At 36.5% G+C, this 13,555-nt stretch overlaps 1 protein-coding gene across 1 annotated transcript; it reads right to left on the bottom strand.

The window, feature by feature from the left end:
- Positions 1-4,417: 4,417 nt before the first annotated feature.
- Positions 4,418-12,593, bottom strand: LOC118282428 (leucine-rich repeat-containing protein 74B-like). The gene is made up of 10 exons (XM_035603505.2): positions 12,169-12,593; positions 11,345-11,466; positions 10,796-10,974; positions 9,976-10,119; positions 9,469-9,590; positions 8,312-8,456; positions 6,361-6,553; positions 5,850-6,016; positions 5,199-5,368; positions 4,418-4,726 (listed from the first exon to the last, which is right to left on the bottom strand). The coding sequence occupies exons 1-10, from the start codon at positions 12,500-12,502 to the stop codon at positions 4,602-4,604; spliced, it is 1,701 nt and encodes a 566-aa protein (XP_035459398.2). The 5' UTR covers positions 12,503-12,593; the 3' UTR covers positions 4,418-4,601.
- Positions 12,594-13,555: the final 962 nt, after the last annotated feature.

Below are 13,555 nucleotides of genomic sequence, written 5' to 3'. Positions count from 1 at the left end.
AATAAAGGATAATGTGAGAAAACCGTGCAAGTTGATGTATGTAGGATTTATAATGTTACACGAGAGGCTTATATTAAATGTTTGACTGAAAAGTGCTTTCTGTTTCTTTAAGCATATTTGAGGTGTAAGAAGGAGGTGGTATTGTTCTGCATAGTCCTTAGCTGAATAAACTTCTTTATTAAATTGTAAGTACTAACCCTAATGCCTACCAAAGTGCACAACAGCGGATGATATCACTACATCGATGCACTGGACTTCACTAACGTGAAAAGAATATCCAACACCTCGTAGAAAAATGGTCTATATTCAGTCTTCAATAGAGTCCATATTTCAATTACATTTATAAACAAGGTAAGCAAACTAGGCCTGGAATTCAGTTTACGAAGCATGCAAGCAAAAATGGATCTGAAAAAGTAGATAAATGGATGACAATATGTGTATTTTCCTGTGTAGATGCATTTAATATTGTAGTGGCGATAATGACATTGCAAATTACTTTGGAAGGATAAGAGTAAATTATTAGGGAAGCCTTCGGTTGCTGACAGTGAACTATTAAGATTTAGGAACAAATCTGGGCACTACCATCTGAATAGTTACCATCGGCGACATGAGTTATATCTAACATTATTTGTGTTAAAGTTTGATAAATTATTGCCAACATCCTAGATGACTCTCGATTTTTTTAATATAAACTAAAGGGATGACGGAAAATGTGGAACTAATTTTAACAGGTTCGCTTTTTTATACATTTGGTGGGTCAACGTTTGGCTGCTATCTCGCCTGACGGTAAGTGATGATGCGGCCTACGATGGAGCACGTCAGTCCATAAACCACCTATTCACCGGGTTTTGAAGACACCCAGGTTAAACCCATCCAGGAAACCTTTATTACAATCATTGGGTTTATTATTACCCAAAATAATTAAGAATCAAAATGTTACTCAAATAGCTACCAACCAACATAGTAGAACGCATCAAATGTTGCCCACAACACCACTTAGTATGCAGTGGGTGTGAGGTATAATATTGATTAAGTGCAACAGACAGACAGAGACGTTAATTGAGAGTATGCACAGCACGGGCACCCAATCAACTGTCGCCACGCCGTCTAGACTCGGGGCTAAACTCGGATAATTAATACAGCAGTTACCTTGAACTATTAGCAATAGTTCTGTTAGTAGAAATTCTTAGAGGAAAATGTTTGCTTTGTTAGTTTCTGGTTTCTTTAGAGAGACAATTATGCGGTCTTTTGCTATTGTTCCTTTAAAGGGGTAAGTAAAAGTACAGGTTGAAATGTCGGTAATGTACTTGTGTCACCTCTGGTGTTGTGAATGTCCATGGTGGTATTGGGCGCTTACCATTAGGTGATCCGTTTACATAATACATACATAACTTCACGCTTGTCTCTCATGGGGTAGAGACAATGGACCACCATTGACTACAAATCTTGATCCTCCTCTTGATCTTTTTATCTCTTTGTACTTATTCCAAAAAATATTTTTAACCACCGAACATAAACCCAAATACATTTTTTGGAATGCTTGTTACTGAGACTGATTATTTCTGCCTTTTCACAAGTAATCAACCATTAACGTTAAGTAACCAAAGCAACGTCTAATACTCGTTGATGTATGAAACCCAGTAAAGAAAGAAGAAGTAAAGTACAAGAAAGAGGTATGTAAGAGTCGTACCAATTGGCGGTCCATTATCTCTGCCTACCCCCATGAGAGACAGGCGTGAAGTTATGTAGGTATGTACACAGTACTACATTATACTTACCCAGTGTCAAAGTATCTTGTCGGCCACGTGTCCCGAAAGTAATTAAAGCTAGAGCATGCAGTCTTTAATCTTTCAAGGCGGCATGCACTTGCGCGGTAAATTAAAACTAACATCTTCCACTACTCATTATTTTTCTTTTCACTTACTCCCATTATGTGAGACAAGTGTTGCTTTTATTATTCACTTTAGTGAGACCTTCTGGGAGAATTAAACTTTAAAATAAGTGGTGTAATGCAATTTTCTCTTATACAGGCATGAGTAGAAAGGTTTCGATTTAAGGGGACAGGTGGACTAACTTGATGTTAAGCCACTAGAGAAGAATAGTAGGTGCATTGCCTAGGATATTCAAAAAAAGAAACTATTTTCTTGATATTTTGGTATGTTTACATTTTTCAGGGAATTGCCATGTAATGCAATAATCAGTATAACTACAATAAACGGTTATACTATCCTATATTAACAAAAATATATGTTATATTCAGTAGCAATACAAACACAACCTTATAGAACTTTCATTCAAAACTAAAATCATAACCCTGTAAAATCGTAAGCATCCATGTATAAACTCCAATTTGGGAACCGAGGCCTCTAACACAAGCCATACCATACGACTCACAAATAGATCCGCAACAGGCTCAGCAAACCAGAGGCCCATTCACCAAATAAACTAATTACCCAAAAGTATGTCATCAACTGGATACTAATTGCAGTCCCCAAAGCAATTTGAGTGCCTTTGCTGCGGTCACGTGATATCGAGGCGTACTTGTGACGTCACTAGCCAGTCCGCAGCTTGTTACGTCATGTCATGTGCAATCAATTTCCGCTAGGGGGCGGTGGCGTGGTGGCGTGTTTTCCAAACCATTCGCTCCGGGTATCGACACGCGGTTGATAAGTGCAGGGATGCGCGCGTTGTTGTAAACTCAGTGTTGTGCCGATAATTAACTGTTGTCGGTAACTTGAATTGTGTTTGTTGTGCTGTTCATTTGGTTAGGTGCTGCTCTTTGCTATTTTCATGTTGAATGTTAGCTGTTTCATTATTTGGGTGAATGTGTTTTTAATTTTAGTCGTTACATATTATGTTTTTTTTTGGTAAGACGAAGATTATAGTTGCATGCATATTTTTTACATTTTACGTCTATAAAATTAAAGTATGCATTAGTATATTATATAACATTTATTTCACTTATATCACAAAAACACAATTTTAAAGCAACCACAAGGTAACTAAAGTTAAAACTTAGAAATTAAAACTAAAACATCTAAGACTTAAAACAACCAAATAAAATTCATGATAGGCTAGTGTTCATAGTAAAGTACTTAGGCATATACTCCAGCCAAATCTAAGAGTTATATTATAGTAAGATATAATATGGGTTTAGGGGCTTACAAAATGTTTACTTGACTAAGTTTTTAGCTTAGATATGCTAGATAGAAACTAGGTCGTTAGCGGTGAGAACAAAGTCGAGTTGCTTTGTAAGAGTGACGTCACACCTAAAGCTATAGTATTGTTTTAAAATTGCATAAACAATTGTTTTGTAACTTTATATATCCTGTTTGACAAGGAACTCGATTAGTTTCAAGCCATGCTAGAGGCTCATATTCATTTATAGCATTCGCCACGTCGTATGTCGCCAAATGCTTCTCATTCCTTCGAGTTCCTCTTCAACCGGTTACATGAGTAAGCCGATAACATAATAAATTAATTTAGTATGTCTCACAAAAGTTATAATAAAATTATCGCTTAGCTATTGATACAGCACAACCTTTTGAGAAACAATTTAAATATTTCAGTACGAATGGTAAAACTTAATATACACACATTGTTTTAAATACCTCACCTCTAAGTAGACAACTAATTTCAAAATATCATGTTTTAAATTATATAATTCAACATAAATCAAATCATTAAGCACCTTTGTAAATGGTCTCTGATCTATTTCACCTTTGTAAATAAACAAATACAACAAATATGTAGACCGTAAGCAGTTTGAAATAAAGCTTCTAAGCTTTATCGAACATAATTCAATCGATCTAGCACAAATAAAATTCAAAAAATCTCATCCCTAATTTGTATTAAGTCTGAAATTGGAAGAAGACTAAAGTAATTACATGATTCTTATAAAAAAATGCACAAAGTACAGCAAAAGTATTATAAATCAAAAATATATGCTATTCGTGTTAATCTTATTTCCCAAAAAAAACCTACAACTGATTAAAAACGAAATTCAATTCTTTCTTTCCATAATAGTTTAAAAAAAATGAGGACATACAATATAAAGTAAAATCGGGTTTCTTTGACCCTACAGAGTAACTTTGACTGAAACTTTTGGACCAATGAAAAACGAATATACGCATTGTTCTGGTTTCCTATTGGTTATAGAATTTCAAAGTTATAAAGCGGGCTATAGTAACTCAAAACTTATCAATAATATTAAAAATAACTTTTTATGAAAAGAAAATTGTGCTGTGTTAGTCAGTACCTTTACCATGAGTTTGAAGCAATAGTATTTGACGATATTCGCTAGCGACGACGTAATAGTTTTTGTATATCAAATTTTACAACGCCTCTACCGGTCACCAGTGGAACTAAAATTTGCCATACAATAAAAAATACGCCGTCGGTAGCGACTATAGTAACATACTATTGCTTCAAACTCATGGTAGAAGTACAGAAAACGTAACAGCTACAATGATTACAACAAACAGAATCTAACGCTACATTAACGCCATCTTTTGGTCACAGACAGAGGGTTTTAAAAGATAAAATTAAACAAAAAATATTAAACAAATACTTCCATCTCTTTCTCTCATCTCCAAGTTTCTTCATTTCTTCTTCCCTAATTTTTTTCCTTTCTTTTTTGGAGGTGGCGGAGGCGGCGGTGGCGTTGGTGGTGGTGTTGGTGGCAGCTTCTTATCCGGCCAAAGCCGATGTATGTAGTCAACTATCACTGTTGGAAATCAAATATACCATTACATCAACTGGCTGCCGCGCAACGGGTAGCGGGTTCGATTCCCGCACGGAGCAACTCTTTGTGTGATCCACAAAATGTTGTTTCAGGTCTGGGTGTCATGTATGAAATTATATGTTTGTAAACGCAGCCTACGACACATGAGAAAATCCTAATGTGGGGCAATTATGAACATTGAACAATGAGCACCAATGGGGGAGAAATTGTTGAAATGTATATTTACTGATACATTTGGTTAGTGTTATTTATCTAGACTAATATATAAAATTGGAGTGTATGTTTATAATATTGAGATAACCGAATACAACATTTTTTTTTTTTCAATTTTTGTATGTTTATTTTTCCGGCGAATATTCAAAGATGTAACTAAATTCAGTTATGTTTAATTCATGTTCCATAGGGTATTTAAAAATATTATTATTACTTATTGGATATTTTAGGCAAAACTCACCATCAAGGTTGGCAGATTTAGCTCCCTTATCATTCTTTATCCCTTGGAAGGATCTGTACATTTGTTCTAGAAATTCATCCTTCAATTGAGTGTCATTCGCTTTCATGCAACGATTAAATTCAGCCAAGTCTAGGTATTTCTCTGTACGATTTTTTTCAAGTAAATACAACCTGGGAACATAGAGTTATTGTGAAATTGTCATCATCATCACCATTCTATTAATTAGTTTGTGGGAAAGCCATACTTCGGCACAGCTGGGCGGACTCGACGGGAATGATACCACCTTTGTAGTAAGCCAGAAAACACACTGTTGACGAAAGACTTTTTCTTTTTATATTTTTTTTTGATGACGGGTTGAAATTTTCAAAAGCTTTCTGGGGAGAAAAGACTAGGGAGTATAGAAATTTTTACTTTCACTTCTCTCCAATTTTCTGTCTCCACCAGAATAGGCATAACTACTGCTGGAAGAGACAGGTTGCATGCTCCGAGGCCCAAGCTGGACACTCCTCGAGCGTGTGCTGTGCGGAATTCATGTATGAATCAGGTTCAGCGCTCTGATTGGCCAGCTCCAATTAACCAACCAATCAGAGGGCTAAACGCGGTAACATTTCGATAGCGTATTGTAATTATAATATGTTCAAAAGTACTAACAATACATCTACTCCGTTCTTTGATGCTTTCTTTTTTGTGGTGTGCACAAGTCGTTTCATGATGAGAATCTTTATGTCCTTCTCAGGCAGTGTATAGTTACGGAGAACATGACCGTAAGTTACAATAGTGTTTCTTCTAAAATGTAGTTGTAATATTTCCTTAAGATCCTGGAAGATAAGTTAAAAAACATGAATTAGATATTTTTTTCATATTTGATGGGTCGACGTTTGGCTGCTGTCTCGCCTGGTGGTAAGTGATGATGTGGCTTACGATGAAGCACGTCTATCCATGAGTATCCAATTCACTCGGATCTTAGAGACACCCAGGTTACACCCAATAAGAAACACAGACTCTAGTCCAGATTTTAGCTGACAATAAAATAACATTCTGACTATTAAAACCTGTGAGTTGCCATTTACGGCTATTTTAGTTTTTAAATCTTCTTCACTAAAGCTATTTAAGATTATTAGAATCATTCATTATAATTAACAAGTACACAAAAACTACTCACAGCAGGAAATTCCTTGCTGACTGAAATATCATCAAGACGTAGCTCCCTTAACTTGACCTTCATAAGTTTCATTTTTGATAGCAAAAACAACGCATCAGAAGGAGTAAACGGATTGGCAGAGAGGTCCAAAACATCCAAACCTTGTGATATGTGGAGATTCCTGGCTATTACTCTTGCTGATGCAGAAGTAAGACTGGAAATTGGAGAAATATATGTAGCGTTTTAATAAAGACATAATAATATTTACACTTAATGAACTAATAATACTCATGATCATAGTATAATAAAAGTAAAAGAAAAAACATGAATGAAAAGAAGAGATGAAGCATAGAACTGTGCGTGGCCCAATCCTCAAGCCTTCTTTCATCCTCAAATTCAAATCCCTAAAAGACCGGCAATGCACGTTAACTACTTTGGTGTTTTGGGAATACAGGTGTGGTACCATGAAGCATGTACAAAGAGGAGATGCAATAATGTGATTGTGTACAATGACAAAACAAATGGTTTCTGGTCAATTATATGAGTAATAAGTAATTATATAAGTAAAAAGGTGTAGATGGGTAATAAGTGCTCAAAAAGTGGCACTTTAAAATGTGGACAATTGGCAACGTGGTTGTAGTATGGGAGTGCATGTTAGAAAATAGAGAGGGAGTGGTTTGTAACGTGTCGCGCTTCCCGTAAAGTGTCACGCATTACGTTAAAGGAAAATCCAGTTATGACATCTCTTTGTATTTGCTTCATGAGCGGTACTGATAACTTATCCTTAGGTAATTCATTTGATCGTTTGTCTCCTTTCTCATAAAAGAACAAATTAATAAAATCACGTTGACTGCCTTAAGAGCATAATCAGAAGGATCAAAATTCACAAACATTTATCAAGGTCAGAATACCAGAAGTGGCAATAATTTGCGCGCATTACTTGTCACTCTTAACGTCCTCATTTACCTCTCAGGTAATCAAGTGTCTCTCTCAAAATAGACATAATTGTATCTCATTTACAGTTAATAAGGAAACGGGTCTCGTGACTCTGAGTCTTCGTTACTTCCAGTGTAACTTTATATCGTGGGTAACATTGATAAAAGACCGTAGTACATCAGTAAATTACAGGAATAACTCTACCAGGATGTTTTCACTTCAAAATAATGCGAGGTTTAATTTTTTTTTGTTATGGTCATAAAACCTGTTCTATTCTGAATTAGGTTTTGAATCTGTGCGGTAATTCTATGAATTAGGTGTTCTTAAATAGAAGTTTGTTAGAACTCTGCAATTTTTTTATGGTATGAGCCGGTAAACGAGCAGACGAGTTACCTGATGTTAAGCAATCGCCGCCGCCCATGGACACCCAAAACACCAGAGGCGTTAAATGTACTTTGATGGCTTTTTGGGGGTTAGGAATTTAAGAGTTGTTGGAGAATTGGCGATTGGGAAGATTGGTGTTATTGTAAAGATTCTCGAATATATTCAGCTTTTGTTAATATCAGATAGGTATGCAATGCAGCCATTTCAGAAACATTATGAAGACTTATTTGCTGCATAAGTATCACACTTATAAATATAAAAGTTTGTTTGTTTGATTGTTTCGTCAATCACAGTGAAAATACTGAATGGATTTTGATAAAATTTAGTATATAGACAAGGTATGAGCTGACATGGATGATAGGATACTTTTTATCCCACGGGAACGCGGGTGAAGCCGCTAGAAGATAGTAAATGATATAACTTTAAACGTATTATAAGTAACTAGCTACTTCCGCGCGGTTTCACCCGCTCTGCTTGAACTTTTTTGTTCATAGCGTGATGTTTTATAGCCTTTAACTTTTCTCGATAAATTGACTAATCAACACAAAAAGAAATATTAAATTCGGGCCAGTAATTCCGGATATTAGCACGCTCAAACAAACAAACAACATATTAGTATAGATTTTATAAATATTCATCAAACGATACCCACGCATTATGACTTAAATTCAGTTTCTTCAAGGTGCGGATGTTAAACAAATGTTTGAGTTCTGTCGACAGCTTGAGATTGGTCCAGGACATGTCAAGTTCAGCTATTACCTCACTCTCTTCGAGCACGCGAAACAGTGCCTTAGGACCTGTATATAAAGATAATTTTAATTTGAACCGAGTGTAAAGAAAAATAATTAAGTTTATAGAAATATCATGTTCATCATGAGTTTAGAGAAATATCATGTAAGTATCAATATATCAAGGTTTTCCTAATTTATCATTGTGTTTATTAGAATTTTGAAATCTACAAAAGATTTTTAATAGCTTGACGTGGTAGCTTTCACATTTGTTCTAATAATATAATTATTTAGAAATGATTGCCAAACGACTTGAGGTAATCATCATCATGATCATCGTATCAAACGAATAATATTAGCATTTAACATAGTGCAGTATCCATTATAAATACACAGCGTCAATGTAACAAACTCATTGCACGCCACAAAACCTGATAAAGCTTCAATATCCAACGCTTTACACCACCAAATTTCATTTCATCCAATTTGAACAAGCGCAAAAAGCCGTGTTTTGATTGACATCACAGTTTTTCATCGTGAATATGCAGATGATATGAGAACAAAATACGCGTCAAATATATGTTGGGAAATAAAAGTGTAACGTTTTACCGAGTTCCCTTTAATATTTATGAGGGACCCCGCGGATTTGATAGCCAACGAAAAGTTTGAGCACCGCAATGTCTCTAAACGGTCGTGTACAGTCCGCCTCAACAATTTTATTGCTAACTTTTCATCACATTAAACACAAGGAAATTAAGGGACGTTTTCACAATGTTACGTCGCGTCGCTTCTGTGTTTGTGAGATAGAATCATGTGTCTAGTTTTATGTTGATAAAAACACGTTAAAGGAGTACCTACTTATGTTGTATCGAAAAGTTGATACTTAAAATCTTCTGAGCAGCATTCCGCGACACACGACGCGGCGACTAACATGGCTTGAAACTAGTCGAGTTTCTCGTCAAACAGTTACGTGAGTAAGTTGATAATATAATAATTAATTTAGTATGTCTCACGAAAGTTATAATAAAATTAAAATCTATTCATTACCCATCCTATATGTTATAAAAGACAGTTCACAAACCGTAAGGAGCCACAAAATTGTTCCAGGAGAGATCCAAGTGCTTTATCTTGTCATGGCATTCTAGGGCTGTAGCTAAAGGACGTAAGCAGGCACTGGTTAAAAAATTACGTCTCAAGATCAATCTGAAAACAGTTTACCAGTACTTGATAAAATAATTTATGTCAGGTATAGTTTATAGTCTCTATATTTTAGAATTAAACTTCTAAGAGTTACGGTTGAAGTCTTGTATTGTAATTATGTGGTAGATAATTTTTTTCCGGAGCTGCGGACTACCTAGCGGGTTTACCAGGGCCCCGGCTCGAAAAGCAGGAGTAGGAACGGGGTGGTTTTTAGTCAGTAGGAGTCTGGCCCTCCCTCTCGCCTCGCTTAAGACGGGAGAAGTCATTGGATGATTTTCCCCCCTTAAAAAAAGGTACAATTTTTGTTCTCGGAGTTGCTTAAGAGGCGAGCCTTTGATTATTAGGCGAGCCCATGGACAACAGTTAGTAATCGGTTTGATAAACATACCTATTAAACACAGCTCCACGGTTTAGCTGCTCAATAACATATTCGATACCTTCATCGCACAAAATGTTCTCTGACAAATCTAATAAATCGAAGTTACGTGTGTAGAAATAAACGACTAGTGGACGTATCCCTGCTTGTCTGATGCTGTAAAATAACATTAACATTAGTAAGTATTATGTGCTTTTCTTTAGCTTTTCTATTAACACATTAATGATCAAAAAGAAAAAAAAGATTTTATCTTTAATTTCGACTGCACGGTTGGTGCGGTGGCTGGGCAACTGGCTGCCGCGCAACGGGTAGCGGGTTCGATCCCCGCACCTCCGTGCGGGGACTCTTTGTGTGCTCCACAAATTGTTGTTTCGGGTCTGGATGTCATGTGCATGTGAACTTGTATGTTTGTAAACGCACCCACGACTCAGGAGAAAATCAGGAGAAAATCATGATGAAATAATGTGTGGCAACGTTTAAAAAAAAGAGAAAAAAAATGTGTTTATGCTATAGAATACAAATTATTAGGTGTAAATTGGCACAGCAACCAAGAATATTTAATGATAGCCATAAATTGAAAGGCTAATTGATATAAACGACATTTTTTGAAATATCGAGTTAAATACAAATTCGTATTCGAGTATATAACTAACTATCGCAAAACAATATCATCATCTATCTGAACTTTTTGAACTACAATATTTAGTCCTCCGGCCAAGTTGTTCTGTATTTTTATGTAAAGGAGGTCCATAGTATGTAATTGTACCGTCACGGACTGTTGATATGTTCCTGATCATAATTAAAATACAAGTGATAAATCAGAAATATTTACTTGCACTGTTTCAGTATAAGTCGTTTGATAGCATTGCTGAAACTGAAAGTCTGACCGAGGTGGTAGCAAGCGTCGAGATCGTTCAAGAAGTTACTGGTCAAGTCGAGAGTCTTCACATTTCTGTTGCGAGACAGGGCTAGGGACATCGCTCTCATACCACCTGGATGTATTCCGTAGTACTGGAAGATAAAGGAGCAGTTGGATCACCTGATGGTAAGCAATCAATACTGACTATACCTGCAACATCATAGGGATTACAAGGATGTTGCCAGTCTTTGGAACTGTGACACTTACAGCGAAACACCACATAAGCGTTGTTTCACAAAAGTTTTGTGAGGCTTTGTCTGCGATTGAACGACTAATTTGTAGAGCACTTGAATTTTGCTCTTAAATTTCTCAGTAATAGCATGGAATCTGAAAGTATTCCTAGCGTATGACATGAATCGTTACTTTAATTGACTAAAAGAGGTGTCTTTTGCGTATTGTGACAATAAAGCGATGTGCATTAGAAGTAATATTTCTCAAATACACCAAAAATGTTCTACGTACCCTTAAATCAATTGTATCTGTGAGCAATCCCTTGTGGAAGATCCTTATTGGTGCTTGGTTGGCTTCTTTACACAATTCCAAGTACAGCTCCTGACCATCATCTTCATATTCTTTGGGTTTTTCTAGAAACATTGTTGGAATAGGTTAAAAATTTAAATTCGTAACAATACAATGAATATAGTCAAAAATATCATTTTTCGGGGACTGGGAAGATTGGGGAATAATTGAGCATTCGGTAACCTCCCTTACACAACAAAACACAACGCAAGCGTTGTATCACATCGGTTTAAGGTCTCAGCACACATATGGGATCGGAAAGGGATCGTAACCGTAACGCCTTTCGCCTCGCTGTCAACCAGGCGTCAACCTACCGTATGCACGTAACGAAAGCGTATCAGCAGCGCCTGTACGTCAACTCGGCTACGGCTAGGCGACACCGACTAGACTAACACGATAGTTAGTCGGTACGGAGAGACGTAAGCGCGGGGACGAAGAAACGTAAGCGCGGGGACGATGAGCCGTAAGCGCGGGAATTCAAGTTCGGAGCCTGTTCCGAGGCGAGGCGATTACGTTATTATTCCGATTAGTGTGCGTTGCAGTAGGGAGTTTGATACAAACCATTCTGAACGGCTCGAGGCGATACGGTGACGATCCCTTTCCGATCCCATATGTGTGCTGAGACCCTTACTCTTAGGCCGTGGTATCACTCCCGTCGAGCCGGCCCGTTCGTGCCGTGAAGCATGGCTTTCCCACGCTTGTTATAAATATTATAGGTATATATAATATTATAGGTATAAAACTTAAACTATTGTAATTAGTATTACCTGGTAAGAGCAAAGCTTCCTCAATTCCCGGGTCTTTGACAGAAGGGTATGCATAGTATACGTGGTTCAATACAGAACTGGCAGATACGGTGATATACTCCGCACAAATCTCCCCACTACCCGGTTTATATAGTCCTTGACTAAACAACTTCTTCTTTTCATTTTCTTCTGGTTTAAACTGTAAATCCCACAACTCTAGACCAGAGTCAGAAGATGAAATATCTAAGTTAGATGCTTCTAACAGGTCTACTATGGACACATGTTCTTCATTAATTTGAACAGATAGTCCTGATTGTCTCAATTTGCTTCGAGTACTACGAGCTGTTAAAGCCATTTTGAATTGACTTTAGGTTTTAACTCAGAACTTACTTAATTCGGTAAGTCTTAATATTATTTGGTAAGCTTAAGCGAAGATTGTGGTCTTATAACAAATGATAATTATATTAATTAAATACTATATTTTTCTTGCTTATATCGCTTGTGTCGTTATATTGTCAGTTTTGACGTTTGTTTTAATTTTTTCTCTTTTACAATGTCAAGAGATAGTATTATTATAAAGTCAGTCCAGTCTTTAACGTAGTGACAGCGATGCGGACGAGTACTGCGACGCGTAACGAGAATTTTTATAAATTTTTTCTTTATGTTAGTTTTAAATTATTTTTTATTATAAAACCAGAAATTCATGCTACATTTTTAGATTTTAAGAAAGTTTTGTCTTGATTAGATATTTCATTTCAAAACTTATCCAATACCATTGGACATTTTCTAATATCCGAATCCAATAACTACTACAAACGACCTTACACAATAGGCCTCAAAACCAAAACAAAGTTCATTACATATCACCCCCTAATTAGTTTGCCAGCCTCGGGGCACAAAACAGTCGAACGACTAATGTAACCGTACAATTCGAGAGGAAAGTTATCTTTGTAAACAGGACATGATTTCAAACAGCCGTCGGTGGCGAGAGTGGGAGCAAAAAGCGTCATGTGGCGTGCAATATCGAGCCAAGCAAACATTTACCGAAGCCAGTTGGTGTACAAATGCCGGGATGAGTTTTCACAAGTCCCTGTCTGCGTTAAAACCGCGTATGTGTGTATAAGTTAAAAAGTATCGTTAGGCCCGTTTTTAGAACACGATGGTAATGTTCGAGGTGATGCTCTAAAGCTGTCTAATTGATTGAGAATCAATTGAAATTTAATATAAAGATAGGTTTTGACTTTAAAGCAATTCTTAAGGATGCTTAAGGACGATTAAGACTAGACTTATTAACACTAAGCCCGGACAATATGTATGACAAGGGTACGGAGCAAGAGCCCGTGGAGAACTGATTAGAACATAAAAAAAAACTAAGTCCGGTATTCCATCGCACAGGAAAGCAAGAAGA

The sequence above is a fragment of the Spodoptera frugiperda genome, chromosome 20 (assembly GCF_023101765.2).
Source record: "Spodoptera frugiperda isolate SF20-4 chromosome 20, AGI-APGP_CSIRO_Sfru_2.0, whole genome shotgun sequence".
Taxonomy (NCBI): Eukaryota; Metazoa; Arthropoda; class Insecta; order Lepidoptera; family Noctuidae; genus Spodoptera; species Spodoptera frugiperda.
This window is presented reverse-complemented; position numbering and strand designations above follow the sequence as displayed.

Excerpts from the sequence above, each read along its gene's own strand:
- LOC118282428 (XM_035603505.2), bottom strand. The coding sequence starts at position 12,502 with ATGGCTTTAACAGCTCGTAGTACTCGAAGCAAATTGAGACAATCAGGA. Across the intron at positions 10,975-11,344 it reads CAGATACAATTGATTTAAGG|TACTACGGAATACATCCAGG; the intron begins GTACGTAGAACA and ends TTTATCTTCCAG. Across the intron at positions 5,369-5,849 it reads AAGAACGGAGTAGATGTATT|GTTGTATTTACTTGAAAAAA; the intron begins GTTAGTACTTTT and ends CTATGTTCCCAG.